Here is a 27,278-nt window from a genome sequence, read left to right on the forward strand (position 1 = left end):
TTATTTATACATATATTTGTTTGCCTTCACCTCCCTTATCTCACCTCACTTGCTCACATTGTATATAGACTTATTTTTTTTTCACTGTATTATTGACTATATGTTTGTTTTACTCCATGTGTAACTATGTGTTGTTGTATGTGTCGAACTGCTTTGCTTTATCTTGGCCAGGTCGCAATTGTAAATGAGAACGTGTTCTCAATTTGCCTACCTGGTTAAATAAAGGTTAAATAAAATAAAAATAAAAAAACTTTTTTTCACATTTATCAGAGAACAAAACAAAAGCACATGGTGGTGGCCTCTTGGGGGCTTTTCAGTGGATTCGGTAATTCGTTTTTTACTGATCAGCAGAGAGTCACAAGACACCATACCCCTCTTAAGCTCTGAATGGAAATGTTTGAAATGTCAAAGGCCACAGTCATAAAGTGTAATTCAGCTTCAGCCAGACTATTTGGAGTCCCATGACAAAAACAGACCATCAGAGAAAGGTTTATTTTGGGTATTTTCCGCTCATCATTTCAAATCAATCTGCACCATGTTTTTATTTCAGTCATAGATGAGTGCTGGGGGGTAAGGATAATGTATATCACTATTCGTTTTCATCAAAAGACACAATTGACTCTGATACTGAGTTAGTGTAGTTAGAAAGCTTGTCTACATGATAGACCCCATGGGGTCTGTCCGTGTCCGACACGTGTCAAACCCTGTGGAACAGCGGCTAGGGAATTCTTTGGTTCCGTTTACCTTGGGACCCGGCCCTGTGCTGGCTGTCAAAACCTCTTTACTTTGGGTCGGAAACAACTAGCTCCGCACGAGCCCCGAAAACACACCACATGTGTTCCCCATTTTCTCACCAAAGATAACACAACCACTGAAAAGTTTGGGCCGCATTTAAAAAATGTTCCCCTTCAGTTCACTTTAATTGGAAGTTGGAACTGCTCTCACTAACCGAGACTGTGGCCTTGCCTCTAAAATCAATTCAATTTCCTTCAGCTCCAGTCAACAGAGCACTGTATTTTCACATGCCAGCTACCCCACACTGAAAGATTCTGGAAGATATACGTAATTGATTACTCTCTGCAGTATAATTAGAGCAGAGATCAAATGCAGGTTAAAGCTTCAATTAATTTCGCCGGCTTTAATTCAAAGTGGGTACTTTGAAATGTAGTTCTGACAAGTTGGAGGGAGCTTAGAAACAACTTTCCTGCCAAGCTGTAGATTTGATTATAACCTTCTGACTAAAATAGCTTACCTTTGCCATTTGTCAGCATTATTCGTATGAATAACCAAGTGGCCTTCGAGTCCATTGTTCAAGTATCAGTGTCCTACTTGTGGGTTCATAGTAAGTCCCTTTTTTGTGGCTGCCTTGGTGAGAATCTTAAGTCATAAATGTTTAACGTTCACTATTAGAGTACCTGGCTAGTTCTTCTGACCGTAGTTGGTGACATTGGTCTTTTAGCACACACTCAACAGTAGGGTGCTAGGACTAGCTCTTGAGGCTCTAGTCTATTGATGACATAGCTAGGATTGCAAAAATACGGTAACTTTCCCCAAATTCCCTGGTTTTCCAAAAAACCCGTTTGGAAGATGCCTGGAATCAGGAGGGAATAAGCAAGAAATCAACCAGGATTTCTGGAAAACCTAGGAATGTTGGGAAAGTTACCGGATTTTTGCAATCGTAGAAGTAGCTCTTCAGCACACACAGGCACTCAACAGTAACGTGGTACGGCTAGCTCTTTAGGCTGTAGTAACACTGCTTTGGTGACACTGAGGGTGTTTTCATATATAGTCCTCTTTCAAAGAACCGATCTCAGTCCTCTTTAAAGTGTACTATGCGGTAAAAAGTCAAAAGAACTCAGTTCTCTTTGTATTCACAGTGACCTTGCCTTTGAATGAGGACTCAACTCTTTTGCCAGTTCACTTCAACTATTTTGTGAACCGAGTCCTCTTTGCATTTACATTGCTATGTTTAGAAAGAAACCAAGATCTTTTTCCAAGTGCAGGACAAGTCATTCAATCAGAATGTGTTATCGGACAGCTAGATATTCAGTACCAGTCAAAAGTTTGGACACATCTACTCGTTTAAAGCTTTGCAAACACTTGGCATTTTCTCAACCAGCTTCATGGGGTAGTCACCTGGAATGTATTTCAATTAACAGGTGTGCCTTGTTAAAAGTTAATTTGTCTAATTTCTTTACTTCTTAATGTGTTTGAGCCGATCTTTGTGTTGTGACAAAGCAGGGTTGGTATACAGAAGATAGCCCTATTTGGTAAAAGACTGAGTCCATATTATGGCAAGAACAGCTCAAATAAGCAAAGAGAAACAACAGTCCCTCATTACTTTAAGACATGAAGGTCAGTCAAATTTCAAGAACTTTGAAAGTTTCTTCGAGTGCAGTCGCAAAACCATCAAGCGCTATGGTGAAACTGTCTCTCATGAGGAGAGTGATGGAGTGCTGCATCAGATGACCTGGCCTCCACAATCACCCAACCTCAACCCAATTCAGATGGTTTGGGATGAGTTGGACCACAGAGTGAAGGAAAAGCAGCCAACAAGTGCTTAGCATATGTGGGAACTCCTTCAAGACTGTTGGAAAAGCATTCCAGATGAAGCTGGATGAGGGAATGCCAAGATTGTGCAAAGCTGTCATCAAGGCCAAGGGTAGCTACTTCAAAGAATCTAAAATATAAAATATATTTAGATTTGTTTAACGCTTTTTTGGTTACTACATGATTTCATATGTGTTATTTCATAGTTTTGATGTCTTCACTATTATTCTACAATGTAGAAAACAGTAAAAATAAAGAAAAACCCTTGAATGAGTAGCTGTGTCCTAACTTTTGACTGGTGCTGTACCTACTTACATTTTGGAAGCTAATAGATTGCATTTAGTTAAAATATGAGACATAATAATTGTATTCAGAAGATACTATTAACATGTGCATTTTATTGGTCAAATAATAAATTGCAATAGAATAACTGCAGAATAAATAATGATGTAATTGAAAATTGTACACCCAAGGTATGCTACTGTACTGCCCCTTTAAGAACAAGAAAATATTTTGTAATCTATGTTGTGATTCTCACCAAATTTCTTGTCTTCTCACACTTTTCAAACCCCACAATCAATAAACAGCTTATGAAGCTATCTTAGCCTATAGATCACATACTGCAAACAAATAATCTAAACTAAAACCTAATTTAGGAATTTCTGTGCGTCCTTGACAATCGCTAATCAATATCCAAAAACAGGACACATTTATTCTGCCGAACCTGCATATTATCATCTTCTCTCTTTGTGGCACCAATGTGAGGGGTTATGGCAAGGGAAACGTTGTTGCAGTAGTCTAGTGTGTGGTGGGGGGAATAATAACAAGCGAACTTGGTGAGCTTTGCATTCACATGGTCCTAAAAAAGGGAACCGGACCACGGAATTCAAGCAAACTGCCCTCAGACCACCTCTCGAGATGGTCTCAGCTCGGTTCACTTCGGGGGCTTTTTTGAGGGGTCTGAGTTCCTTTGAAGTGTTCACACTGCACAAAAATGAAGCGAACCCCAAAAAATGCCTGAAAGGGACCAAATGTGAAAACACCCTGAGTCGTTGCTCTTTAACTCACACTAACAACAGTAGCGCTAGGCTAGCTCTTTTGGCACAGGCTGAGGCTTACCGATGAAGCCCAGCTGGGAGAACTCCAAGATCATCCACTCTTCGGAAGGCTGCTGCAGGGCAAAGTTCTTCATCGTGGTGAAGTAATTGGGACGCGCTACAATGTCATCCTCCAGCTGAGGGAGAGAAAAGGGGAGGAAAAGAGTTAAACATTTATTTCCTTTATTAAAGGGGAATTAATGTTACAATTCCCAGTCATTACATTTTATTAAATACTAATAGGTGTAATTTGTAGCAATGGCTTTTTGTGATTGCAAACATATGGCCTGTACTTCTGAATAATTGAAAACTCCGGAAGGGGTCAAAAGCATTACACAAAATAGATGACAGCGTGAAATTATGTAATACACATTTGTATGGTTCAGCATACAGTATACAGTACCAGTCAAAAGTTTGGACACACCTACTCATTCAAAAAAAAATATATTATTTTTTTTTAACTATTTTATACATTGTAGAATAATAGTGAAGACATCAAAACGATGAAATAACATATATGGAATCATGAGGTAACCAAAAAAGTATAAAACAAATAAAAATATATTTTATATTTGAGATTCTTCAAATAGACACCCTTTGCCTTGATGACAGCTTTGCACACTCTTGGCATTTTCTCAACCAGCTTCATGAGGTAGTCACCTGGAATGCATTTCAATTAACAGGTGTGCCTTGTTAAAAGTTAATTTGTCGAATGTATTTACTTCTTAACGAGTTTGAGCCAATCAGTTGTTTTGTGACAAGGTAGGGTTGGTATACAGAAGATAGCCCTATTTGGTAAAAGTCCATATTATGGCAAGAACAGCTCAAATAAGCAAAGAGAAACGACAATACATCATTACTTTTAGACACTCTTCAAGTACTGTCGCAAAAACCATCAATTGCTATGATGAAACTGACTCTCATGAAGACCGACCCAGGAAAGGAAGACCCAGAGTTACCTCTGCTACAGAGGATACGTTCATTAGAGTTACCAACCTCAGACACATCTCAACATCAACTGTTTAGAGGAGATTGCATGAATCAGGCCCAAAAAAAACACTACTAAAGGACACCAATAAGAAGAAGAGACTTGCTTTGGCCAAGAAACACAAGCAATGGACATTAGACAGGTGGAAATTTGTCCTTTGGTCTGATGAGTCCAAATTTGAGATTTTTGGTTCCAACTGCCGTGTCTTTGTGAGACACATAGATGAACAGATGATCTCTGCATGTGTGGTTACCACCGTGAAGCATGGAGGAGGAGGTGTTATGGTGTGGGGGTGCTTTGCTGGAGACAATGTCAGTGATTTATTTAGAATTCAAGGCACACTTAACCAACAGGACAATGACCCAACACACCTCCAGGCTGTGTACGGGCTATTTTACCAAGAAGGAGAGTCATGGAGTGCTGCATCAGATGACCTGGCCTCCACAATCACCCGACCTCAACCCAATTGAGATGGTTGGGATGAGTTGGACTGCAGAGTGAAGGAAAAGCAGCCAGCAAGTGCTCAACATGTGTGTGAACTCCTTCAAGACTGTTGGAAAAGCATTCCAGGTGGAGCTGGTTGAGAGAATGCCAAGAGTGTGCAAATCAAGGCAAGGCAAACGTTTTTGGTTACTACATGATTCCATATGTGTTATTCCATAGTTTTGATGTCTTCAGTATTAGTATACAATGTAAAAAACAGCAAAAATAAAGAAAAACCCTTGAATGAGTAGGTGTGTCCAAACTTTTGACTGGTACTGTATTTCCAATTAAAATTACTTAATTGCTTCATTTGTATACTCTAAACCAATAAAAACGATGTCCTTTATCCGCTTACAAAAAAAGCTTTAAAATTAGCTTCAAATGAGTCAGTAGACTTAAACAGGAGATGAAACTACCAAAGACCTCCCAGTCAACTGCAACTAATTAACATGAATAAAAAAAAAAGACATCTGGACAGCCTGCCGTGGTGAGAGGAGTGACAGCTGCTCTGTGTGTCACAAAACAGATGAGGTGATTCTGAAGAAATAAACTGTCACATGCGCTCTTCTCCTCTCCTTTCTGAGGCGAGGTTCCAAAACTGGGACCACGCAACTCCTGTCACTTCCCATCTCACCCTGCTTCCCTCTCACCCCCTCTTCTCCCGACGTGAGTGGGGACCGAGGTGGAGACAGCCCGGATACATGTTTTGTGAGTCGCATGCAACGCCAGGGTGATACATTGGGCTGCAACAGATGGCCGTTACCCTATCCCCAGCTGGTGGCGGAATAAACATGGCTGTTTCCATCAGTTTCTATCTCAGTGGCTAAAGTCTGCCCGGTAATGAGGAGCGGCAGTTTGTTCAAGCACCTGTTACATGTGTTGATTTAAACCTGTGTTTGAACCAGTCTGTTTTAATATATTCTACACTGTCAATTTCAATGACACATCTAGGTTTTAAAAGTAGAAAAGGGACGTTGAAAGGTGAGTAGCCCCTGATTTTACTGCTATTTTAACATGGCCTTCTGTTTTCTCTAAGGAGTACAAAGGCACATTGTGAATGAGATCAGAACACATCTCTCCAGGGGACAGGAGTCATTCAGACAATATGTCAGAGCAACACAGAACCAAATGTTTCTGTGCTCTCATCAAAGCACACAATGTCACATGGTACAAGCGTTGGCGCCTGAGCCATATGCTACACATGCGTTGCATTCCCTCAGTCTCGTCTTCAATGGATACAGATTGTCTTCTTGTTCCGAAGACGCTTTGATGGAGGCCTAGTGGTGTTTCAACAAATCCTCATACGTTATGGGTAGGAATGGGAGACGGCTGATATTTTACAGCAGCAGAAAGACGGTAACCAAATCCCAACCTAATCACAACGCTCCCTCCTAATCTGCATCTGCCTAACAGAGTTTGCATCTTTCCACTTCCTTCCCCGGCTGGGAACTAACGTGGAAGTAATTACCCTGCCCTTCACCAGAGGAGAACCTCCTTGAAGTTCAGAGCGAGTAGCGCTGTCAAAATACACAACCGCATCGAGTGTTAATGTCAAAACGCAAGCGTTCGTCGGGTCTCACGAATGCAGCCCCGGCTGTGGGAGACGACTGAGGTTAATTTATGGCATGTCACCCTCACGAGAGGTCTTGCGTGGAAAATGAAGTGAAGTGGAGTGCCACCTGCTCGAAGGTTATGTGCATTGGCTGCCCTGTGAGCAACATAGTTCCAAGCACTATTATACCCAGAACAAACAGTTCATAGTGTTTACACACTTCCAGATTCTCATTTTACACTGCAGAATGTACTAATTTCCTAAAACAGTAAACAGATGCATACTGGAAGATTGAGGTTTCGTACCTGCACATAGTAGGTCCCTTTAGACTGGGCATACATCATGAGAAAGCAGTAATCCAAATTCTGCTTCGTCCGCCATCTGGAGAGGAAGAGGAGAGTGACGGGGGGTGCGGTCAGATTCACAAACCCAAACATACACACACACATACACCCACACGCACAAATTCACGTACGCGGATGCACAAAGGCACTGCACTCGTGCACACACACACACACACACTCCAGCATCAACGCATGATCCACATACAAACCAGAGCCTATGCTTCTTGACATCACACAGAGGGAATTCAAACAACGTACACCTATTTCATTGACATTCAGGCCTGAGTACAGCCAGTGAAGACACATTGTATCACTCTAGCATAACTTGGACACATGTTCTGCATCTGAATTCATAACGTAGGAACTCTATTGTCGTTTGAGTCAATATATACGGACACCATAACCTTCTCTTCTAAGCGGGGCAGTAACCCAGTTCCTCTGTCCTCTTGTAAGAGGAGCAGCTGGAGGTGGATTAGTGGCTCCTGATTCCGATTAGGAGAAGAACATGAGGTTGTCTTTGTCACTGGATATCAATGAGATGTTGAAAATGGAGAGGAAGGAAAACAACCCTGTGCCAAGTTACTGTCTTCAGACAGACAGACAGACAGACAGACAGACAGACAGACAGACAGACAGACAGAACAGACAGACAGACAGACAGACAGACAGACAGACAGACAGACAGACAGACAGACAGACAGACAGACAGACAGACACGGTCCATCGGTTATCAAAACAAGCCGGTCATATGATAATCTATCCCCATTTACTAACACATGTCCTCCAGGAAGTGAGTGACTCGATTAGCTATGCCTATGGGAACCAAACATATGAACTTCAAGCGCACACACAAAACACACACACACACACACACACACACTTTTTGGATGAGACAGAGACACAGAGTAACTTATATAAACACACCGTGATGAAAAGGGGTATGGGTTTTATGAGCCCACACCCTACACACAACAAATCACCACACAGGAAAAATAACAACACACTAGAGTAGCCATACAGCAGGCAGCAACTACTACACCAGGGGAACAATGCCCCTGAACTCAACGTACTTCTCATCGTTTCATCCAATAAAAGACGGCCCTCAGTCCTAAGATCTGTTTGCCCATTCAAATCTTACAATAACACCATGTGCAATGGATTCAGAGAGATACATAGTCTTTCGCTAGACTGAAATAGTAGCCTAAATCATTTACATTGTGACTCATAAGACACAGCTATTGTTGGAGGTGAACAAGATAGCCAATGATGTCCACAATGTACTCTGAGAACACATTGAAATCTATGCCTATAAAAGAAAACAATTAGGGTTGATTAGGGTCAAATTCTGCCAAATTGAGATATGCAAAAATTGTTGCCATTGAACGCTGTGTAAACATTCAAATCCAATAGCTGCCGTCTTTCTAATTGGTTGATAAGCTTTATGAATCTCAGCTGTGCCCGGGAGATAGGCTTGATGATGCACCACATCACATGCACAATAAACATGATGTGGTTCTTTCCCCTAGTGCCTTTTCCCCCATCTGGTAAATGGACGGTACACGTACCATGGGGAGGCCCGTGATAAGACACAAAGAGATCCATTCTTACCCTACCACCCCTTAAGCTATCGGTTTCACTGGGTTTCAACAAATAGTCAAGTGTTTTCCCCTAATGTGCCATTAAGATGTGGAAGTTTAGAGATGAATGATAATGGTATAGCACTTTAATTCCATCTCAAAGTGATTAACATTATCTGGGGAGTTACTCAACCCTTCCTCATTCCATGTTTTAATAAAGTGACATTACACTTATGAATGAAAATGTGTTCAATTATTTTTAACCTCAAAAGTGGACTCATCCCAGGATGAAACCACGTCCCATCACATTGGTTGTGTAGATCCAGATATGTGCCTCTACCCCAAATGAATGGAAAAGATTAGCACCATCTAATTCCCTGGTTTTCCTGCTTTTAATTTGTGTTTACCCCTTCTATTTTTGGGGGGTAGAGGCATATAGCTGGATCTACACAACCAATGTCGTGGGACATCTAAACATTAGACATCTGACAAACTTTGATTTGAAAGTGTAATGTCCCTTTAAGTCAATGTGGATAAGGACCACAAGCTGTACTGTTCTGTGCCTCTGTAGCCCTGCCTAGGATCACTGTACGACGGCGGACCACCCTGTACACACTAGACTGTGTTAGACTCGACAGGCAGCAGCTACAAGCTTCCGTACATCCTAAACATACCACTGTGACAAACTGTAGGATGTAACACACACAAAAACACAGACCCTCGGAAATGTTACCAAAGAACTGTAAAACGTTCTCAGATCTCCGCTGTGCTCCCAGATGTGTGGCTTAACAGTGAAGCCTGCACGCGCACGCGCACACACACACAGACACACACACACACACACAAAATGGGGGAGCATGCCCAAAAACATACAACATACACATGATCACACATAAGCACATGCACACACAGAACACACACACCCTGCGCAGGGCTAAACCCCATTATTCCATTTCAACAGCTAAACCTCCCCAAATATAACCCAGGGAGATCGTGTTTTGACAATTAATAAAAAGCTTCTAACCACAAACTTAACCACCCCAATTTAATAACAATATCAATCTGCAACGCCTGTCACATGGTTAGTTGACAAAGGGAGTTACACGGTAGTATTTAGCTTAAATTCAAGCAAGCAGGTGGTCCATTTTTACAAGTGCACCCTAGGGCGTCCCCGACAGATGAGCACTTAAAATGCAGGGTCACGTTCCTAGGTGCTTGTTTTACCGAGAGAGAGCATTAGGGAAGTTGTCATGGTAGTGCAGTCTGCAGAGGGTAAATATTAGTATTTATTGTTATTGTTTAACAGTGTTTTAGTATTTATTTAAACTTTATTTTGACAGAGAGTTATGCTGAGACCAAGGTCTATTTTACAGATGAGCCCTGTATACACACCAATACACACCAACACAACACCAATACAACACCAATACACATCAACACAACACCAATACAACACAAATACACATCAACACAAGAACAATACAACACCAATACACATCAACACAAGAACAATACAACATCAATACACACAAAATACAATCAACACAAGAACAACTGAAATCTTACAACACCAATATAACATCAATACAAGAACAATACAACAGCAATACAACACAAATACACATCAACACAAGAACAATACACCATCAACACAACACCAACACAACACCAATACACACCAACACAACACCAATACACACCAACACAAGAACAATACAACACCAATACACACCAACACAAGATCAATACAACACCAATACAACATCAATACACACCAACACAAGAACAATACAAGAACAATACAACATCAATACAACACCAATACACATCAACACAAGAACAATACAACATCAATACAACACCAATACACACCAACACAAGAACAATACAACATCAATACAACATCAATACACACCAACACAAGAACAATACACACCAACACAACACCAATACAACACCAATACACATCAACACAAGAACAATACACCATCAATACAACACCAATACACACCAACACAAGAACAATACAGCATCAATACAACACCAACACAAGAACAATACACCATCAATACAACACCAATACAACATCAACACAAGAACAATACAGCATCAATACAACACCAACACAAGAACAATACAACATCAATACAACAGAAATACACATCAATAAACACCAATAAAACATCAAAACACATCAACACACACCAATACAACATCAACACAAGAACAATACAGCATCAATACAACATCAACACAAGAACAATAGAACATCAATACAACAGAAATACACATCAATAAACACCAATACAACATCAAAACACATCAACACACACCACTACAACATCAATGAACATATCAGATCCAATTCTATACACTGAATACTTTATGTATCTATACATATTATATACATATCTACTGTATGTATCTGTGTTACAATTTGATGTTAACATGTTTTTCTATACCTTTACTTTAAGCATTCATTTGCAGGCTATGTATATACCACACGTATTCATTAAGCCACATAAATATGATTCTCCAAGTGCTTCCCAATTCTTCCTCAACCTGGCTTCCTGCCTCCTCCTCTCTCTCTGTCTTTCCACACTATCTTGTATCAGTCCATTTGATGTGAGGGATGTGTACCTGCTCCGCCCGTCTTGTCCTCCTCATGCATTATGAAACAGTGTCTCAGCACAGCCTGTCTACATGTCACAAACAAGCAACCTTTATTGAACACGGACCTGGTTTCCTCTGCTTCTCTCAGAATACAGGCCAAGGAGCAAGATTGCAAATGCAGCCTGTTTTGTCATGAATTTGAGTTGACACACATAGACAACACATTTGCACTTAGTGATGAAACAGTTCAGTACAGAATGTCTACACACAAACCCAAACCCACCCACCCACCACACACCACACACACACCCTATAGGCAGCCTATCCATCCTGCAGTCCCCCCAGGGTACAAGGCCGCTTGGTTAATCGATAGGGAACATTGTCTCATTCTCCTTGGCCAGGGCTGCGATTCTCCAACAACGATAGAGGGAGGAGAGATGAGAGCGAGAGGAGAGAGAGTGAGAGAGGGAAGAGGAGAGAGAGGATGAGGGGTGAGTAAGACATGGCTCCCGGAGCGAATCGATCGAGGGGCTCTGATTGAGCGGGCCGGACAGACAGCCTTTAATCTCAATAGACTGGTTGTGTCATCAGACCACTTCTTCTATTGTGCTGCTAAGCTCCCAGCCCAGTGTTGCGGCAGCTACAAAGTCTTACTGATGACTATGGAGTGCTAACGTTATGAAATTCATCCAATCAACAAATTGCATCACATCAATGTCTCCCTGAGAACATGACATCAAAGCAAAGCACAGACCTTCATATAAGATCCATGATCCTCACCAATGCACAAACCAATTAAACCATGTTACACACTAACCAGATGAAATATACACCCTACACAAAAAAATACTATATGACTAAATGAAATGTAATAGGCCTACCATCTCATCTTACAGACAGAGACAGATTGTTTGCATGACAATAATAGTTTAGAGTATCTGGGCTGATTTGATATTGATCCGTCATCTCTCTGTCCGTCTGTCTGCCTGATGCGGGATTGATTCGTCTGCCTGGTTGATCTGCCATTGCTTTACTTGGTCAGGATGATCTGGGAACAATTAGTCCATTAGCCTGATCTGCCATGAGTTTGTCTTTAGGGGGAAACCTTGCACTCTGTTCGAAAATACTAACTTCCAGCTTTATAGTATTGAGTTAAGACTGTAAAGAGAATAAATAAGATCCATGTTGCATTCTGAAGCTAATGAACAGTGATGAAATAAGATCTGTGTTTCATTCTGAAGCTAATGAACAGTGATGAAATAAGATCTGTGTTTCATTCTGGAAGCTGATGGACAGTGATGAAATAAGATCTTGTTTCATTCTGAAGCTGATCTGTGTTTCATTCTGAAGCTAATGAACAGTGATGAAATAAGATCTGTGTTTCATTCTGAAGCTAATGAACAGTGATGAAATAAGATCCGTCTTGCATTCTGAAGGTAATGGACAGTGTGTAAGAAACATATGGAAAACATCTCAGCACAACATACCGTCAGATGAAGCAGATGCTAAGCTACAGGACTGTTTTGCTAGCACAGACTGGAATATGTTCCGGGATTCTTCCGATGGCATTGAGGAGGAGCACACCACATCAGTCACTGGCTTCATCAATAAGTGCATCGCTGACGTCGTCCCCACATTGACTGTACATACATACCCCAACCAGAAGCTAAGGATTACAGGCAACATCCGCACTGAGCTAAAGGGTAGAGCTGCAACTTTCAAGGAGCGGGACTCTAACCCGGAAGCCCTCCGACGAACCATCAAACAGGCAAAGCATCAATACAGGACTAAGATCAAATCGTACTACACCGGCTCCGACGCTCGGATGTGGCAGTGCTTGCAAACTATTACAGACTACAAAGGGAAGCACAGCCGAGAGCTTCCCAGTGACACGAGCCTACCAACCGAGCTAAATAACTTCTATGCTCGCTTCAAGGCAAGTAACACTGAAACATGCATGAGAGCATCAGCTGCTCAAGACGACTGTGTGATCATGCTATCTGCAGCCGATGTGAATAAGACCTTTAAACAGGTCAACATTCACAAGGCTGCAGGGCCAGACGGATTACCAGGACGTGTACTCCGAACATGTGCTGACCAACTGGCAAGTGTCTTCACTGACATTTTCAACCTCTCTCTGTCTGAGTCTGTAATAACAACATGTTTCAAGCAGACCACCATAGTCCCTGTGCCCAAGAACACTAAGGTAACCTACCTAAATGACTACTGACCCGTAGCACTCACATCTGTAGCCATGAAATGCATTGAAAGGCTGGTCATGGCTCACATCAACACCATTATCCCAGAAACCCTAGACCCTCTCAAATTTGCATACCTCCCCAAAAGATCCACAGATGATGCAATCTTTATTGCACTCCACACTGCCCTTTCACATCAGGACAAAAGGAACACCTATGTGAGAATGCTATTCATTGACTACAGCTCAGCGTTCAACACCATAGTGCCCTCAAAGCTCATCACTAAGCTAAGGACCCTGGGACCGAACACCTCCCTCTGCAACTGGATCCTGGACTTCTTGACGGGCCGCACCCCAGGTGGTAAGGGTAGGTAAAAACACATCCGCCACGCTGATCCTCAACACGGGGGCACCTCAGGGGTGCGTGCTCAATCCCCTCCTGTACCCCCTGTTCACCCATGACTGCACGGCCAGGCACGACTCCAACACCATCATTAAGTTTGCCGATGACACAGCAGTGGTAGGCCTGATCACTGACAATGACGAGACAGCCTATAGGGAGGAGATCAGAGACCTGACCATGTGGTGCAAGAACAACAACCTCTCCCTCAACGTGATCAAGACAAAGGAGATGCTTGTGGACTACAGGAAAAGGAGGACCGAGCACACTCCTATTCTCATCGATGGGGCTGTAGTGGAGCAGGTTGAGAGCTTCAAGTTCCTTGGTATCCACATCACCAACAAACTAACATGGTCCAAGCACACCAAGACAGTCGTGAAGAGGGCACGACAAAACCTATTCCCCTCAGGAGACTGAAAAGATTTGGCATGCGTCCTCAGATCCTCAAAAGGTTCTACAGCTGCACCATCGAGAACATCCTGATGGGTTGCATCACTGCCTGGTAAGGCACTACAGAGGGTAGTGTGTATGGCCCAGTACATCTTTGGGGCCAAGCTTCCTGCCATTCAGGAACTCTATACCAGGCAGTGTCAGAGGAAGACCCTGAAAATGGTCAAAGACTCCAGCCACCCTAGTCATAGACTGTTCTCTCTGCTACGGCACGGCAAGCAGTACCGGAGCGCCAAGTCTAGGTCCAAGAGGCTTCTAAACAGCTTCTACCCCAAAGCCATAAGACTCCTGAATATCTAATCAAATGGCTACCCAGACTATTTGCACTGCCCCTCCCCCCTCCATTACGCTGCTGCTAATCTGTTATTTTCTATGCATAGTCACTTTAATAACTCTACCTACATGTACTGTACATATTATCTCAATTATCTTGACTAACCGGTGCCACCGCACATTGACTCTGTACCGGTACCCCCTGTATATAGCCTCGCTATTGTTATTTTACTGCTGCTCTTTAATTATTTGTTACTTTTATTTCTTTTTTGGGAGGTATTTTTCTTAAAACTGCATTGTTGGTTAACTTCTTATGGCTGCAGGGGCAGTATTGAGTAGCTTGGATGAAAGGTGCCCAAAGTAAACGGACTGCTCCTCAGTCCCAGTTACTAATATATGCATATTATTATTAGTATTGGATAGAAAACACTCTGAAGTTTCTAAAACTGTTTGAATTATGGCTGTGAGTATAACAGAACTCATATGGCAGGCAAAAACCTGAGAAAAAATCCAAACAGGAAGTGGAAATTCTGAGGGCGGTTGAGTTTCAACCAAGATCCCATTGAAATCACAGCGAGATATGAATGAGTATTCACTTCCTACGGCTTCCATTAGATGTCAACAGTCTGTAGAACTTTGTCTGATGACTATACTGTGAAGGGGGGCCGAAGGAGACAGGAATGAGTCACCACTGCCATGAGGTGAACATTCTTTGACCACGCGCGTTCACGTGATAGGCAGCTCCGTTCCATCGCTCATCTGAAGTCAATGTAATTCTCCGGTTGGAACGTTATTCAAGATATATTTGAACAACATTCTTATACCATTTTTGACATGTTTCTACTGACTGTTTCGGAACTTTTGGACATTTTGTCACGTTTTAGTGAACGCACTTTGTGACTTTGGAATTGTTTACCAAACGCGCTAACCAAAGTAGCTATTTGGACATAAATAACGGACATTATCGAACAAATCAAGCATTTATTGTGGACCTGGGATTCCTGGGAGTGCATTCTGACGAAGATCATCAAAGGTAAGGGAATATTTATCATGTAATTTCTGGTTTCTGTTGACTCCAACATGGCGGCTAATTTGACTATTGTTCTGAGCTTCGTCTCAGATTATTGCATGGTTTGCTTTTTCCGTAAAGTTTTTTTGAAATCTGACACAGCGGTTGCATTAAGGGGAGGTATATCTATAATTCCATGTGTATAACTTGTATTATCATCTACATTTATGATGAGTATTTCTGTTGAAACGATGTGGCTATGGACTATCACTGGATGTTTTTGGAACTAGTGAATGTAACGCGCCAATGTAAACTCAGATTTTTTTATATAAATATGAACTTTATCAAACAAAACATACATGTTTTGTTGTTTTATTTATTTATTATGTTATATTGTGTAACATGAAGTCCTATGAGTGTCATCTGATGAAGATCATTGAAGGTTAGTGATAAATTTTTATCTCTATTTGTGCTTTTTGTGACTGCTATCTTTCGCTGGAAAAATGGCTGTGCTTATTGTGGTTTGGTGGTGACCTAACATAATTGTTTGTAGTGCTTTCGCTGAAAAGCATATTTGAAATCGGACACTTTGGTGGGATTAACAACAAGATTACCTTTAAAATGGTATAAGACACATGTATGACTGAGGAATTTTAATTATGAGATTTCTGTTGTTTTGAATTTGGCGCCCTACACTTTCACTAGCTGTTGTCATGTCATCCCGTTACCGGGATTGCAGCCATAAGATTAAGGGCTTGTAAGTAAGCATTTCAATGTAAGGTCTACAACTGTTGTATTCGGTGCATGTGACAAATGCAAAAAATATATATTTTGATTTGTATTAAGGATTTGTATTAAGGATTAAGGATCGGCCCCTTTAAAAAAAAAATCGCCTAAAATGACATACCCAAATCTAACTGCCTGTAGCTCAGGCCCTGAAGCCAGGATAGGCATTTTCTTGGTACCATTTGAAAGGAAACACTTTGAAGTTGGTGTAAATGTGAAAGGAATGTAGGAGAATATAACACAATAGATCTGGTAAAAGATAATACAAAGAAAAAAACATTTTTTTTTTTGTACAATCATCTTTGAAATGCAAGAGAAAGGCCATAATGTATTATTCCAGCCCAGGTGCAATAAAAATGTTGGTCACTAGATGGCAGCAGTGTATGTGCAAAGTTTTAGACTGATCCAATGAACCATTGCATTTCTGTTCAAAATGTTGCATCAAGACCGCCCTAATGTGCCTAATTTGTTTATTAATAACTTTTAATGTTCAAAACTGTGCACTCTCCTCAAACAATAGTATTGTGTTAATTCACTGTAATATCTACTGTAAATTGGACAGTGCAGTTAGATTAACAAAAATGTAAGCTTTCTGCCAATATCAGATATGTCTTTGTCCTGGGAAGTTTTCTTGTTACTTACAACCTCATGCTAATCGCATTAGCCTACGTTAGCTCAACCATCCTGCAGGGGACCCACCGATCCTGAAGAAGAGTGTTACAGTGTGTGTGTGTGTCCACATTTAACTCCCCTACCTATGGCCTACTCATTTCATTAATCTCCTCCCACCTCCTCTTCATCTATCTCCATCCATCCATCCACCCACCAATCCAACTCTCTTCCTCCCTCCATCCCCCTCACCACAGCAGCACAGGCTGACTGCGGTTGCAACGTGATCCCCGTATGCGGTTGATATTTCATCAGTCACGGTTCATCTCCTAGGGCCTCATGATTGGGCTGACTCCATCAAAGAGAGAGGGATAGAGGGAGGAGAGGAAGAAGGGTGAGACAAAGGGGGCATCGAGGGCCCCATCAGCTTTGACACAGACCCAGCCTGGCACTGTCCTGATGGAGCCATTACTGGAGCGGTAAAGAGAAAGAGGAGAGGAAGATGGAGACACGGAGAAAGGAGAGCGAGCGGCCTACTGTATCTTGCCAATGAATGAATTAACACACTGACTCTCTCTCTCTCTCCCTCTTCTACTTTCTCCCTCCCTCTCCATCTCGGGCCCAGCGTTCCAGATACTACCACACACAGAGAAGAACACATGCACATGCAAACTCACACGCACTCCATTCCTCCTTAAATGCCTCTCATTCTGCATCTCTCTCTCTCTCGCTCTCTCAAGATTACATTAATTAACTTTGAATGCAATATCTGCACAGCTGCTGGCTGCATCCTTAACACATCCACTGCATTTTTGATTTTATTCTTGGGATTTAGCTTACCACTGCATTTTAACTTTACAACATAAAATATAACCAATAATATAACATATATTACAGTATATCACTGGTGACAAGAATGAAATTCAACTAAACACTGCAATAGACTATAGGGGAAAATGAGTCGAATACACTTCTTCATTCTAAGTGGTATGCCTGTGACAGAATTAGGGATGAACATATTGGAATCGGACGATATTAGCTAAAAATGCCAACATCGGTATCGGCCGAAGTCTAGTTCAAAGCCCGATGTGCAAAACCGATGTCAAAGCTGACGTGCATACCGTAATAACGAAACTACATGACGTAATGACGCCACGTAAAATGTTTCACTATACGTGAAACACAGCATACCTAAACTAGCCCACAATGTCTGCTGTGTGGATCAAGCAATCAACAAGTCGAGCAGTCATTTGAAAGAGTAACAACATTTCAGCGAGACAACTCAAAGGCGAAATCCAATAAAGCCAAGATAATGGAATTCATTGCCCTTGAATTCATTGACAATCAACCGTTCTCTGTCATGGGTGATGTTAGCTTTCGCCGACTGGTCGAGCACCGGTTAACACTACTTTTCCGATGTTGCCCTACCGGAGTTACACAGTAATAGCGTCACTGCTATTAGCTTCATGACATACATACTATGGAACGCCGTTTGGGTCTTTGCGTGTCAAAAAATATACAGTAACACTGTCAAAGCTGTACAAAAAAGTCAGGAAACAAGCAAACACCGGCCACGAACGATGTGTTTACAATACCATGTTGGTAATAAAACGTCTGGGGTAGCTAGCTTTAGCTTGGTACCTAGCTAGCACCAATACAACCAGCCTGAAAACAATGACCAGTAAAAACTGCAGTCATTTTCACTATTCTTAGCAATGATTTAGGAATACTTGTAAGTATTAGCTAGGTTGCCACTTGTTGTTCGCCTGTTGAAATTAAACTTCAGCTCATGAAAATAAATAGCTAGCCAGCTACTTAACCACGTGGCTCAAAGCTAACGTTATAAGCAGCCAGCTAGCTTAATCTAGCTAGTGAGGCTCGACCGGACCGGGTTACGTGTTGTGAAGCTAGCCACAATAAGGATTAGGCACAATAATGGAATTTGCGGTTTGCCTTCAAAATAAACCTATGTCATTGACAGTGATGCAATGGAATACAAATAGTAGAATTATGCCATACTTTTACTTTGAAGGCTAACCGCAAAGTCCAATATTGTGGCTAATCGTTATTGTGGCTAGCTTCACATAGATGGGTCTGACCACCATCAAATAAGAACTGTCTTATAAATTAGGGTTATTATTTTAGATGATGATACCTAGCTATATAGTTAGCTAGCTAACTATAGCTACTGACAGATTATGTGTGTTTTTGGGGAAGAACATTGTTTGCATCCATGAGAGGGCTAGCTTTTTTATATGATCAGAACTGTAGGTGCGCAAGACAACTTTACCAGCATCATAGCATACGTATCGATAAATCGTTGTGACATATGAAATACGAATGATAGTGTAATCAATCCATAATAACTGCGTAAAAATGTTTATGAACGCGTTGAATTATTATGTAATGTGCAGTCATATTCAGGTCCTGATTGGTGAACAAGCTTATTTGACACGTCAAATAGTGTTATTTGACAGGTCAAATTGTGTTAAATAGTATATTTTTTGACACGCAAAGACCCAAACTGCGTTCCATAGAAATCCTGGTTGAGAATGAAACAACTGAACAAAAGAACAACAAAAGAGCACAGCAAGTAAGTGAAAGAAATAGGTTTTGATTAATGGGGACATTACCAGCAAAACAAAATAACTTTGGTCAGTGTGGTGTGTGTGTGTGTGTGTGCGTGTGTGTGCGTGTAACGTTTAATTAACTAGACAAGTCAGTTAAGAACAAATTCTTATTTACAATGATGGCCTACCCCGGCCAAACCCGGACGACGCTAGGCCAATTGTGCGACACCCTATGAGACTCCCAATCACAGCCGGATGTGATACAGCCTGGATTCGAACCACACCTCTTGCACTGAGATGCAGTGCCTTACACCGCTGCGTCTATGTGTGTGTGTTAACTATTTAACTGTACTAGAATGCTTAAAAGGCCCCTAAAATTTGAAATATCGGTTATCGGTATCAGGGTTTTTGGCAAGGAAAGCATCAGATTCGGATCGGCAAAATCGGCCAAAAATGTCATATCGGTGCATCACTAGATAGAATAATTCCATCCCGCCTGGTCGCAAACTCACAACCCTCTGCATTGTAACAAACTGTATGGATCCGGGGCAACAGTACTTAGGTCTTAGGAGAGCATCCACTAGTGTGGACATTGGACCAGAGCCAGAGCTACATTGCATGACAAAACAGAACTATCACTAAGACAACACTAGCGGCAGATGGGAATGGGCAGCTGATGATCTGTGGGTGTGACATCGCCCCATTCGCCGTGGTGAACTGAGAGCGACACCCTGTCCTGGTTGTCTTAGTGCTGATGCTCCACTTCTAGTCCAGATCACCGGTAAATCATCTGGAAGACATGACGGTGATGACAGTTGGTCTGAGACACACTCTTTCTCTCTGTCTCTCTTCATCATCGTCTCTCTCCTTCTTCCTCTTCATCGTCTCTCCTTCTTCCTCTTCAATCTCCCTTTTCCTCTTCATCATCATCTCTCTCCCTCTTCGTCCCTTTCCCTCTTTATCATCGTCTCTCTTCCTCTTCATCATCGTTACAGGTCTAGTCTCTCTCCTTCCTCTTCATCATCGTCTCTCTCCCTCTTCCTCATCGTCTCTCTCCCTCTTCATCCTCGTCTCTCACACTCTTCCTTATCGTCTCTCTCCCTCTTCCTCTTCATCATCGTCCCTCTCCTTCCTCTTCATCATCATCTCTCTCTTTCGCCCTCTCCTCGTCGTCTCTCTCACTTTTCCTCTTCCTTATCGTCTCTTTCCCTCTTCGTCATCGTCTCTCACCCTCTTCATCGTCTCTCACACCCTTCCTCTTCATCATCGTCTCTCACACTCTTACCTCTTCATCATCGTCTCTCTCCCTCTTGCTCTTCATCATCGTCTCTCTCCCTCTTCCTCTTCATGGTCTCTCTCCCTCTTCATCATCGTCTATCTCCCTCTTCCTCGTCATCTCTCTCCCTCTTCCTCGTCGTCTCTCTCCCTCTACATCATCATCTCTCTCCCTCTTCATCATCATCATCTCTCTCCTTCTTCCTCTACATCATCATCTCTCTCCCTCTTCATCATCATCCCTCTCCCTCTTCATCATCATCTCTCTTCATCTTCATCATCATCTCTCTCCTTCTTCCTCTACATCATCATCTCTCTCCCTCTTCCTCTTTATCATCGTCTCTCTCCCTCTTTATCATCGTCTCTCTCCCTCTTCATCATCATCTCTCTCCTTCTTCCTCTTTATCATCGTCTCTCTCCCTCTTCCTCTTTATTTTCGTCTCTCTTCCTCTTCCTCTTTATCATCGTCTCTCTTCCTCTTCCTCTTTATCATCATCTCTCTCCTTCTTCATCTCTCTCCTTCTTCCTCTTTATCATCGTCTCTCTCCCTCTTCCTCTTTATCATCGTCTCTCTCCCTCTTCCTCTTTATCATCGTCTCTCTCCCTCTTCCTCTTTATCATCGTCTCTCTCCCTATCATTCTTTATAATTTTCTATCTGAAAAACTCTCACTGTCACTTTCTCTCCTTCTCTGGAAGACATGGCAATCTCTTGCTCTCTCTCACACACACATTCTATCTCGCTCACTTTATTTTCAATCTTAACCACTCTTTTTCTCTGAAATGTTCCCTTTCCTTTATCCATTCCATCTTATTGTGATTCCATCACACATCCTAACTGTCTCTCTCGCTTTAGCTCTGGTTAATTGCCACATCTTTGGTTTTGCTGTTCCCATATATATTCTCTCTCATGTGTATTTGGTGTGTTTCTCTGGTGTTTCTCCTCCCAGACAGAGATCTGTCCTGTCAATCAGCAGTGATGGAAAAAGTACTCAATTGTCATATTTGAGGAAAAGTAAAGATACCTTTAAATATATTTAAGTATCAAAGTAAATGGAATTGCTAAAATGTACTTACAGTTGAAGTCAGAAGTTTACATACACTTTAGCCAAATACATTTAAACCCAGTTTTTCACAATTCATTACATTTAAACTTAGTAAAAAATCCCTGTCTTAGGTCACTTAGGATCACCACTTTATTTTAAGAATGTGAAATGACAATGATTGTAGAGAAAATGATTTATTTCAGCTTTTATTTCTTTCATCACATTCCCAGTGGGTCAGAAGTTTACATACACTCAATTAGTATTTGGTAGCATTGCCTTTAAATTGTTTAACTTGTTTAACTTGAGTCAAACGTTTCGGGTAGCCTTCCACAAGCTTCCCATAATAAGTTGGGTGAATTTTGGCCCATTCCTCCTGACAGAGCTGGTGTAACTGAGTCAGGTTTGTAGGCCTCCTTGCTCGYACACGCTTTTTCAGTTCTGCCCACAAAATGGCTATAAGATTGAGGTCAGGACTTTGTGATGGCCACTCCAATACCTTGACTTTGTTGTCCTTAAGCCATTTTGCCACAAAATTTGGAAGTATGCTTGGGGTCATTGTCCATTTGGAAGACCCATTTACGACCAAGCTGTATCTTCCTGACTAATGTCTTGAGATGTTGATTCAATATACCCACATAATTTTCCTCCCTCATGATGCCATCTATTTTGTGACGTGCACCAGTCCCTCCTGCAGCAAAGCACCCCCATGATGGGATGCTGCCACCCCCGTGCTTCACGGTTGGGATGGTGTTCTTTGGCTTGCAAGCCTCCCCTTTTTTCCTCCAAACATAACAATGGTCATTATGGTCAAACAGTTATATTTTTGTTTCATCAGACCAGAGGACATTTCTCCAAAACGTACGATCTTTGTCCCCATGTGCAGTTGTAACCCGTAGTCTGGCTTTTTTATGGCGGTTTTGGAGCAGTGGCTTCTTCCTTGCTGAGCAGCCTTTCAGGTTATGTCAATATAGGACTCGTTTTACTGTGGATATAGATACTTTTGTACCTGTTTCCTCCAACATCTTCTCAAGGTCCTTTGCTGTTGTTCTGGGATTGATTTACACTTTTCGCACCAAAGTACGTTCATCTCTATGAGACAGAACATGTCTCCTTCCTGAGCGGTATGACAGCTGAGTGGTCCCATGGTGTTAATACTTGCGTACTACTGTTTGTACAGATGAACGTGGTACTTTCAGGTGTTAGGAAATTGCTCCCAAGGATGAACCAGACTTGTGGAGCTCCACAATTGTTTTCTAAGGTCTTGGCTGATTTCTTTTGATTTTCCCATGATGTCAAGCAAAGAGGCACTGAGTTTGAAGGTAGTCCTTGAAATACATCCAGAGGTACACCTCCAATTGACTCAACTGATGTCAATTAGCCTATCAGAAGCTTCTAAAGCCATGACATAATTTTCTGGAATTTTCCAAGCTGGCACAGTCAACTTAGTATATGTAAACTTCTGACCTACTGGAATTGTGATACAGTGAATTATAAGTGAAATAATCTGTCTGAAAACAATTGTTGGAAAAATTACTTGTGTCATGCACGAAGTAGATGTCCTAACCGACTTGCCAAATCTATAGTTTGTTTGCAAGAAATTTGTGGAGTTGTTGAAAAACGAGTTTTAATGACTCCAACCTAAGTGTACATAAACTTCCGACTTCAAACTAAGTATCAAAAGTAAAAGTATAAATCATTTCAAATTCCTTATATTAAGCAAACCAGATGGCACAATTATTTTTGACAGATAGCCAGGGTCACACTCCAACACTCAGACATTTGGCAAAAATATAAATAGTGAAGAAAAAACCCATATACCCAAAACAACTACTTAAGTAGTACTTTAAAGTAGTTTTACTTAAGTACTTTACACCACTGCCAATCTGTGAGTTTGTGAGTGTGTGTCCGTGTGTGCCTGTCTGTGTCTGTGTGTAGTGCATGTGTGTGTGTTTGTGGCTAGTTAAATACCTAAGCATTAGGCCTCCCGAGTGATGCAGTGATCTAAGACACTGCATCACAGTGCTAGCTGTGCCACTAGAGATTCTGGGTTCGAGTCCAGGCTCTGTCGCAGCCAGCCGTGACCGGGAGACCCATGGGGCGGTGCACAATTGGCCCAGCATCGCCCGGGTTAGAGGAGGGTTTGGTCGGCAGGGATGTCCTTGTCCCATCGCGCACTAGCGACTTCTGTGGCGGGCCGGGTGCAGTGCCTGCTGACACAGTCGCCAGGTGCACGGTGTTTCCTCAGCGGAATAGTGCGGCTGGCTTCCGGGTTAAGTTGGCATTGTGTCAAAAAGCAGTGCGGCTTGGCTTGGCTTGGTTGGGTTATGTTTCAGAGGACGCACGGCTCTCGAACTTTCGCCTCCCCCGAGTCCGTACGGGAGTTGCAGCGATGAGACAAGACTAACTACCAATTGGATACCACGAAATTAGGGAGGAAAATAAATAAATAATACCTCAGCGAGGCACGGGCCCCTGTCTTAAGTGGGCCTCATGAATTAGCCATGGCAGTGGCTTGCAGCAGGCGCCATTCCCGCTGCTCACACTCTCATTACTGCAGCACATATTGTGCATTCGGAAAGTATTCAGACCCTTTCCCTTTCTCCACATTCTGTTATGTTACAGCCTCAATCAAAAATGGATTAAAAAACACAATTCCCCATAATGAAAAAGCAAAAACAGGTGTTTAGAAATTGTTGCAAATTTATTTTAAAAAAAGAAAAAAAGAAATATTACATTTACATAAGTATTCAAACCCTTTGCTATGAGAATCGAAATTGAGCTCAGGTACATCCTGTTTCCAATGATCATCCTTGAGATGTTTCTACAACTTGATTGGAGTCCACCTGTGGTAAATTCAAATGATTGGACATGACTTGGAAAGGCACAAACCTGTCTATATAAGGTCCCACAGTTGACAGTGCATTTCAGAGCAAAAACCAAGCCATGAGGTCGAAGGAATTGTCCGTAGAGCTCCGAGACAGGATAGTGTCGAGGCACAGATCTGGGGAAGGTTACCAAAACATTTCCGCAGCATTGAAGGTCCCCAATAACACAGTGGCCTCCATCATTCTTAAATGGAAGTTTGGACTGTGAGACTAGTCAGGATCGAGGCAAAGATGAACGGAGCAAAGAATAGACAGATCCGTGATGAAAACCTGCTCCAGAACACTCAGGACCTCAGACTGGGGAGAAGGTTCACCTTCCAACAGGACAACGACCCTAAGAACACAGCCAAGACAATGCAGGAGTGACTTTGGGACAAGTCTCTGAATGTCCTTGAGTGTCCCAGCCAGAGCGCGGACTTGAACCCAATCAAACATCTCTGGGGAGACCTGAAAATAGCTGTGCAGCGATGCTCCCCATCCAACCTGACAGAGCTTGAGAGGATCGGCAGAGAAGAATTGGAGAAACTCCTCAAATACAGGTGTGCCAAGCTTGTAGTGTCATACCAAAGAAGACTCAAGACTGCCAAAGGTGTTTCAACAAAGTACTGAGTAAAGGGTCTGAACACTTATGTAAATGTAATATTTCAGTTTTTTTCTCTCAATACATTAGCAAAAATGTCTAGAATAAGGCTGTAATGGAAAAAGTCAAGGGGTCTGAATACTGGTCTAGAATCACTACCAGTCTTCAGTAAAGTACTTCTCCTCTCATCTCTGATCTGTAATCACTACCAGTCTTCAGTAGTCTCTCCCTCCATCTCTGATCTGTAATCACAACCAGTCTTCAGTAAAGTACCTCTCCTCCTCTCTGATCTATTAATCACTACCAGTCTTAGAGAAGTACCTCTCGCCTCCTCTCTGATCTGTAATCACTCCAGTCTTCAGTAAAGTACCTCTCCTCCTCTCTGATCCTGTATCCCTCGCGTTTCCACGATAACTATCTTCCTCTCTGATCTGTAATCACTACCAGTCTTCAGTAAAGTACCTCTCCCCTCCTCGCCGCATCATTTGTTATTTTTTTTCTCTTACTCTTTCCCTTCCACTTATTTTTCATTCATTCATTCATTCATTATCCCCTCTCTCATTTTTGTGTGTGAGTGTAGGGATGAATGTGTGTTTCTGGCGGGATTTAGGATTGACGAGAGTGCCCTCCCATTCCCAAACTAGTAATCCTGTCAGAGTGAACGTGTTAAAAGCCTATAATCTGAACAAATCTCCCTGGATTACACACACAGGTGAGATGGAGAGCCTGGCACGCCCACGGAAAGCAGAGAGGAGGAGAGGAGAATGAAAGGAGTTGGGGAGGGGAACTTCAGATTTACTACATCTTTGCACAGCTTGATATTATTCTTCTGTATTTCTATGATAAAGCAAATGTCAAAGTAGCCAAAGTAGTTAGGTACCCAGCCAGTTTATTATATCGTGACTATTCTATTCTAGAGTTTAAGTGGTGCAAGAGCTAAAGTGAGTCTACGGATTCCTTTGCCTTGGTAATTAAATAACAATGGCTGAGTTAGGAACACAAGAGCTATGTACAGTAGCACAGACACACAGACACACGACTGACTTGACTTCACTCAGCCAGCCTCCTTCAGCTAGGCTATTCTTCATCAAAACCACGCATCGCAGCCAAGCACTAAATAAAACAAAAGAACAGACTGACTGCACACAGAAATGATGTCTCAGTCAGTCAGACACAGACACTAATAAACAAACGAAGGCCCACAAACGTAGGCATATAAACAGTCACACACACTCAAACACAGTGCATTCAGAAAGTATTCAAACCACATGACTTTTTCCACATTTTGTTGTGTTACAGCCCGCATTTTAAATTGATTAAATTGAGATTGTGTGTCACTGGCCTACACACAATACCCCATAATGTCAAAGTGGAATTATGTTTTTAGAAAAAATGAAAAGTCAATAAGTTTTCAATCGCTTCGTTATGGCAAGCATAAGTAAGTTCAGGAGTAAAAATGTGCTTAACAAGTCACATAATAAGTTGCATGGACTCACTCTGTGTGCAATAATAGTGTTCAACGTGATTTTAAATGCTTACCTCATCTCTGTACCCCACACATACAATTATCTGTAAGGTCTCTCAGTCGAGCAGTGACTTTTAAACAATGATTCAACTACAAAGACCAGGGAGGTTTTCTAATGCCTCGCAAAGAAAGAAATGTAGAAAAAAATGCAAACATTGAATATCATTTTGAGCATGGTGAAGTTATTAATTACACCTTGGGTGGTGTATCAATAATCCCATTCGCTATTAAGATACAGGCGTCCTTCCTAACTCGGTTGCCTGGAGAGGAAGGAAAGCGTTCAGGGATTTCACCACGAGGCCAATGGTGACTTTAAAACAGTTAGAGTTTAATGGTTGTGATAGGAGAAAACTGAGGCTGGATCAACATTGTAGTTACTCCACAATAGTAACCTAAATGAAAGAGTGAAAAGAAGGAAGCCTGTACAGAATACAAATATTCCAAAACATGCTTCCTGTTTGCAACAAGGAA

At 41.9% G+C, this 27,278-nt stretch overlaps 1 protein-coding gene across 1 annotated transcript in view; it reads right to left on the minus strand.

Moving 5' to 3' along the window:
* LOC111965815 (alpha-1,3-mannosyl-glycoprotein 4-beta-N-acetylglucosaminyltransferase B-like) overlaps positions 1–27,278 on the minus strand; it is a 191,489-nt gene that overhangs the window by 52,611 nt on the left and 111,600 nt on the right. Inside the window, 2 exon segments of the mRNA XM_023990142.1 lie at positions 3,670–3,784; positions 6,976–7,051. Of these exon segments, the coding sequence (XP_023845910.1) occupies positions 3,670–3,784; positions 6,976–7,051 (191 nt within the window).

The sequence above is a fragment of the Salvelinus sp. IW2-2015 genome, linkage group LG6.2, assembly GCF_002910315.2.
Source record: "Salvelinus sp. IW2-2015 linkage group LG6.2, ASM291031v2, whole genome shotgun sequence".
In the NCBI taxonomy this organism is placed as follows: domain Eukaryota; kingdom Metazoa; phylum Chordata; class Actinopteri; order Salmoniformes; family Salmonidae; genus Salvelinus; species Salvelinus sp. IW2-2015.